General features: G+C 47.6%; 1 protein-coding gene across 1 annotated transcript; it reads right to left on the bottom strand.

Moving 5' to 3' along the window:
- Nucleotides 1-812: 812 nt before the first annotated feature.
- Nucleotides 813-5,819, bottom strand: LOC118450053 (uncharacterized). Its single transcript, XM_035885444.2, has 2 exons — nucleotides 5,197-5,819; nucleotides 813-5,095 (listed from the first exon to the last, which is right to left on the bottom strand). Exon 2 carries the CDS (start codon nucleotides 4,356-4,358, stop codon nucleotides 876-878), a length of 3,483 nt encoding a protein of 1,160 aa, XP_035741337.2. The 5' UTR covers nucleotides 4,359-5,095; nucleotides 5,197-5,819; the 3' UTR covers nucleotides 813-875.
- Between the last annotated feature and the right edge of the window lie 836 nt (nucleotides 5,820-6,655).

Here is a 6,655-nt window from a genome sequence, read left to right as displayed (position 1 = left end):
GAGAGAGAGAGAGATAGAAGGAGAGAGAGAGAGAGAGAGATAGAAAGAGAGAGAGATAGAAGGAGAGAGAGAGAGAGATAGAAGGAGAGAGAGAGAGAGATAGAAAGAGAGAGAGAGATAGAAGGAGAGAGAGAGATAGAAGGAGAGAGAGAGATAGGAGAGAGGGGGAGGGAGAGAGAGACGACAGGCAGTCAGCCAAACAGAGAGAGAGAGAGAGAGAGAGAGAGAGAGAGAGAGAGAGAGAGAGAGAGAGAATAAATAAGAAAAATGAGAAAAGATAAATCGGATCTCGACGTACCTTCGAAGAATAAAATAACTAATAAAATAAAATATAAAAAGTCGAATTGTGACGCATTCTAACGTCTATTCTTTAACTTAAAGTTTGTAAAAATTCCAACGAAAAATAATACAATAAATGACTACATAATATAAGAAATAAAACTTATTAATAGAATTAATAATAATATAAATACATACTTAAGTCAAATGGAATTCTAGAAATTGAGAAAACATCAAATATCTCGCTAGTATTGTTCAACTTTATTTTCTTGATTGCGTCGGCACAGCAATCGTCGCCGTCGCTGTCGCCGTCGCAGTCATCGTCATCGTCATCGTAATCGTCCTCGTCGTCGTAGTCTTCGTCGTCCTCGTCGTCGTAGTCTTCGTCGTCCTCGTCGTCGTCGTCGTAGTCTTCGTCGTCGTCGTCGTCGTCGTCGTAGTCTTCGTCGTCCTCGTCGTCGTCGTCGTAGTCTTCGTCGTAGTCTTCGTCGTAGTCTTCGTCGTCGTCGTCGCCGTAGTCTTCGTAGTCGTAATCGTAGTTGTAGTCGTAGTCGTAGTCGTCGCTGACGAAAACCGTGCCAGCAAATCCACTTTAATCACGCCCTCAGAAGAACATTCTGATTATTTGATTTTTTTTTATGCGTTTCAAGATGCTTCATCATGTGATCTTTCCTAATGAAACCTTTTCCGCAATTATCACAAGCATATGGTTTTTCTCCCGTGTGGAGGCACATGTGCCGTCTGAGGTCGGTCTTGTGGTTAAACTGCTTCGGACAGATCTCGCACTTGTACGGTTTGTCGCCGGCATGCTTCTGCAGGTGTTTCGCATGCAGGTACTCGAGGGGGAATCTTTTGCCACACTGATTACATTTAAACGGTTTGTCGCCCGAATGGAAACTCTTGTTATGCTGAGTCAAGTAGCATGCCCTGTTAAAAACTTTGTCGCACTCGATACACTTGTGTAAACCGTCCTGGGAAATGTAGTGTGAGCCAGTGTTTGTGCTAGTTACTTGATGCTCCTTGGTCAGGAGCATGCCGGCAATCTTCGATTTTGGATTTTCTTCTAGTTGCAGGCCAATATTCGGATTGAGTTCTTCCTTCGCCTGCACGTGCTGCGGTAGATTGTTGTTAGCTTCGTGAATTTGCTGTCGTTCGTGTTCACCTATTTGTTGTAATTGCTGCACGAGATGTTGCTGTTGATTTTCGATCTCATATTGTTTAACAATCATACCGTCGGTGTTTACTTGCATCGTCGACATATCCATATTCGTCAAGGATTCATATCGGGGCGACGAATTTCTATATTGATCATAACTGGATCCGGGAGACTCGAAGGATCTGTCTTGAGGAGATCGATTCTCCTCCGGACTTAGCCCCCCCACGTTAACGGCCTGTACTTGATCGTGGCCTACCAAGAACCCGGAGATGCCGAATTGAGTGAAGCTCGGCAAAGGTCTTTGATGGTTACTGAAAGTCCCAAAACCGGGTAACATATCTTGGGTCTGCTGATGAAGATGGTGATGCTGGTGCTGCAGTTGTTGTTGTTGCTGTTGTTGTTGCTGTTGCTGCTGCTCGACCGAAGAAATCGGCAATAGCGAATTACCAGTAGTAGTTAGTTGGATGGTGATAGATTCCAGCAGTCCCATGTTGGTAGAAGTTGTAACGTGGGGGGGCAAAGCGTTTGGGTAAACCTGTTGAGGGGTCGTAGTACTCCCCATCGCAGGGGGCGAAACCATTGCTGGATGGACCGATCCCGACGTTGTAGGCGAAGTCATGTGGTGCGGGTGAGACGAGACCATTTGCGAAGGCGAACTCAGATGGGGCCCCGGCGGCGGCGGCTGCATTGCTGAGATAGGAGAATTCATGGGATGGTGCATGTGAATTTGACCCGAATCCATTGGTATGTGCAGCTGTTGTTGTTGCTGTTGCTGCTGGTGATGGTGTTGCTGTTGCTGCTGATGTTGGTGCCGATGATGATGATGGTGAATCAAGTGTGGCGGTGATGAGCCCATTTGCTGATGATGCGCCGCCATTGGCGACTGACCCGGGGAATTGAGGGGCAACATTGTGGAGCCCAAGAGAACCATTGAACCCTGTGGCTGCTGCTGCTGCTGCTGCTGCTGCTGCTGCTGCTGAGCAAGAATTACTACTGAAGATTCGTTGCTGCTGTTGCTGGAATTGTTGTTGTTGTTGTTGTTGTTGTTGTTGTTGTTGTTGTTGTTGTTGTAAAGAGTGGTGGTGGTGGTGGTGGTGGTGGTGGTGGGCGTGTGCAGCAGGCCCCTCGCCGCCTCGCCCGAGGGACCTGCAATCAAGTTTGGGGGACTGACAGAGGTTGATATCTCTGGTGACGACCTCGACGGGCCGGTACCCCTAACACTTCCATGTCCGTGTCCGTGTCCGACGCCGTTATCCCTCCCAGGATGATGATGAGCACTTATTGGCAAATTTGCTGGATCCGGCTGATTGCTTTGTTTCACGGCGTTTTTATGAAGGGTAGTATTATAATGTCTTTTCAAATGGCCCGAACTGGTGAACCACTTGTTGCATGCTGTGCAGTTGTAAGTTTTTGGCCGTCGTGCCTCATTACTTTTCCACGATTGATTGGCCAACGGGGGAGCTTTTGGTGGTTGTTGCAATAGAGTCGTTGGCAACTGATGCGTCGGCATCGTTTGCGTGCTAGTGATAATGGGTGAACCTGGGTGTCGAGATGACTCCACTACCGGCATGTGTTGGCCACGCATGAATTGTCCTTGATCAGAAATTGGTGAAACGTTCTCCATACCTCCCATAGATGGAAGACCTGGATGATACTCGTGCGGTTGACCGGTCGGTGGCCAAGCCAACATAGAACTTACCGGAAGTGATCCGGCTCTTTGTTGTTGATGGAGTACTGGATGCTGATGTATATGTATGTGTAAATCTTGTTGTTGTTGATGATGATGAAGCCTTATCAATTCTTCCTCGTATCTATGAGTCTGAACTTTGTGAGAATCCAGATCGAGGATCTCGGCCTGTTCCTCCGGCTCTTGTTTCACATCCGATTTCATCGATTGTCCACCATTATACTCGTAACCATGCTGTTGTTGTTGCTGCGATTGCTGACTCGGCTGAGTCGGGGAAGAATGCAACTGCGGTTGATTCTGCTGTTGAGGACTCCCACCTAATTGTTGATACTGCGGTTGACCCGGATAAATATTAGGCGAGTTCGAATGACTCGTTCTGACATGTTCGCCGAGTTGATTTGCATCCTCGTAAACGGCACCGCACTTGTCACACTGAACCGGCGGACTTTGCGGGCTCGTCGAGCTCATCGAACAGGTACGCTCCGTTGGAAAATGTTGTTGATGTTGATACGGGTGGAAACGCGAGTACCCTCCACCACCAGTAACCCCGGCATTGTTCGAAACGTCGTCTTGAGGTGATGAGTAATGTTGGGAAAGGAGATAGGCCGAGTCGTTTTGTATAAAGTAACTTGTTTCACTGTACATTGGTGTATGAAAATGGTTATAACTTTGACTCGTTTGTTGCTGTTGTTGCTGCTCTTGATGCTGCTGCTGCGGCAGCTGCTGTTGCTGCTGCGGCAGCTGCTGCTGTGGCGGCTGCTGTTGCTGCTGCTGCGGCTGCGGCGGCGGCTGCTGTTGCTGCTGCTGCGGCTGCGGCGGCGGCTGCTGTTGCTGCTGCTGCTGCTGCTGCTGCTGTTGTTGTTGTTGCTGCTGCTGCTGCTGCTGCTGTTGGTGGTGCGAGGACGATGGTTCCTGGGAAGGCGATGTCGAAGAGGACTCGCACGAGTCCGTTGGTGCTGTTACGCTGTCGCGTTTAACGTTCGTGTGACCACCACTGTTATGATTACCAGCCTTACTATTATTGTTATTACTCTCCTCCTGTTGAGCTTGGCTTGCCCAACGCGTAGATAGATTTTCTTGATGATAACACAAATGCACCCTGAGACTCTTATCGCTCTCAAAATACAAATCGCAATCTTTGCAGTGATATTCCGAATTGGAACTGCCACCAACGTACTGCTGTTGCTGCTGTTGTTGGTGCTCTTGTTGCTTTTCCACGCTCGTCATCTCACTCATATTATGGTTTTCTTCTTTTACGTATTATTTTCCTTTTTGCCGTCAGTCCATCTGTCTTCGTTTGCCTTTATGCTTCTCTATGTCGGAAAGTCTCTGGTCTACGAAACGAACGAACGAACGAACGAACGAACGAACGAACGAACGAACGAAGAAACGGACGGACGGACGGACGAATTAACGCGCGGAGAATGTCCGCATAGGGGACGCGCGCGGTCGCGCTTGGACCGCGAAGGCCGATTTATCTCTTCTCTATCACTTCCACAGGGATTATTGTTCAATTTTATAACCGACTCTTTCTCTCCCTTCTCTAGTCTATTAGTCTTTTAGTCCGTCTTTCACTTGCTATCACGATCGTCATTGAGTTTTCTCACATACGGCACATCACAAAAAGAACGTATTCGAGAGAATCGAATCGAAAGCATAGCTTTTATATTGCCTCTTATCTCGATGATAGGAAGATGATGGAACGAAAAAAAAAAGTGGAAATAAAAAGGAAAAAGAAGGGGATACAGCGTGTTCTACATTTATCATATGATCGCACCTAAACGCATCATAAATGTCCAGATCAACGTGAAGCACATTGGCTTCTGCGACGTCTGCCGTTTCGCCGCGTACGGCATCGTCATTCTTCCCTTCCCAAAGTTATAATGACGAATTTGATGAACCGTAGAAGCGATAGAGCGTCTTTGAGCTCTTGTGACGCGTCTTCAACTCTGTCTCGATTTTGCGCACGTTTTCTGAAAAAAAAAAAAAAAAGTCGCGGAATTGAAAAAATAAAGGAAAATAAAGATGGAACTAAAAAAACAACAGGGATAAAGAAAAAATAAATGACAATTACTTAAAAGAGACAAAATGCGAAGACGTTCTTTCTTTCTCATGGAATCTTTCTCACATATTTAAGGTTTCCTTTTTATCGATGATCTCGAAGCGGCGACTCCGTCGCGCAGTTCGACGAGTACGATCCCTTAGCTGGACCATCGGTTGTCACGATGTTGCTTCACTTTTTACTTTGACCTTCACTGTGCCGCTACAATCCATCTCCTCCGCAGCCGCGACCGTCGAAAGTATCACTCACGACTATCGTCTCTATATTTTCCTTTTGATCCTTGATGCACTAACACACTTTGGAAAGCCGTAAGAAACACCAAGGTATAAGCGAAAGCGCGACGAATATTAAAACCGAAAGCACCAATGTTGACGATGACGAATATATCGATGATGAGAACGACGACGATGATGTGGATTTAAATCGTTATCACCAATCGTAATTACTTTATCTTTCGATAAAGACGTTGGTGGATAACTCGATAGTCCACAAATCGTTATCGTGCGTCCCTCTCATGCTCACTGGGTACACCATCTATTATTTTTCTATGCGTATCTACTTGAACTCACTCTCAAACGATATCCATGCCCGCTTCGTACGAGAGCCGGCACTCTTCTGTCGGTTGGAATTCGAGAGTTTCGAGTACTCTAGTAGCTCGCGCGCCAAGGCGCTGCCGCCGCCGCTGCTTCCCCACCGCCTCACCCCACTCCTCCTTCCTTTCCTTCTTTTACCGCCTTCCCTCTATCCACTCTCTCTCTCTCTCTACCCCTCACTCTCATTCTACATCACCGAACGTCGCCCTACCACTACGAGACTCCCACTCTCGTCTCGTTCTTCTCGAGTCTATCTCTCTCTCTCTCTCTTTCTCTCTCTACGGTATAGCACGGTCGATCTACAGCGATTCCTCCTCGTAGAGAGGAGTACGCGCCAAAGACAGAGACAGAGACAGAGAGAGAGAGAGAGAGAGGGAGAGAGAGAGAGAGAGAGTTGTGTGTGAGAGAGAGTGGGAACCGCTTGGCAGCGCCTCGAGACAGCCAACCAAATTTGAGACGTCGAGCGCACCTTACCCCCACCAAGTCCGTCTCCGTGCGTTCCGGACCTCCCTCTCTTCTCTCTCGCTCCCACATCTACTTCGTCGTCATCGTCGTCTCGAAAGACGATGTAGGATCCTACAGGACTACACTGACTCTTCCATCTCTTTCTTCGTCGTTTTCTCTATCTCTCCCTCTATATCCTTTCTTCTTCTTCTTCTTCTTCTTCTTCTTCTCCTTCTTCTTCTTCCTCCACTTCTATTTCTCGCAAGGAAGAGCAATTCCCTCCTCTCGTTCTATCTTTTCTCCCGTGCGCGTGCGCGTGCGACAGGAGAGAATCCTCGCACAGCTGTGATGTATGCTTTCTCGTAGCGCGTAGCGTCCTTGCCACTCGTGAAACTTTGTTGGGTGAGATTTTTTGAAAACTCCCACGGTCGAAG

The sequence above is a fragment of the Vespa mandarinia genome, chromosome 23 (assembly GCF_050613455.1).
Source record: "Vespa mandarinia isolate Hongniang chromosome 23, ASM5061345v1, whole genome shotgun sequence".
NCBI classification, from domain to species: Eukaryota; Metazoa; Arthropoda; class Insecta; order Hymenoptera; family Vespidae; genus Vespa; species Vespa mandarinia.
Note: the sequence above shows the minus strand (reverse complement) of the source record. Positions and strands in the feature narration are given on the sequence as shown.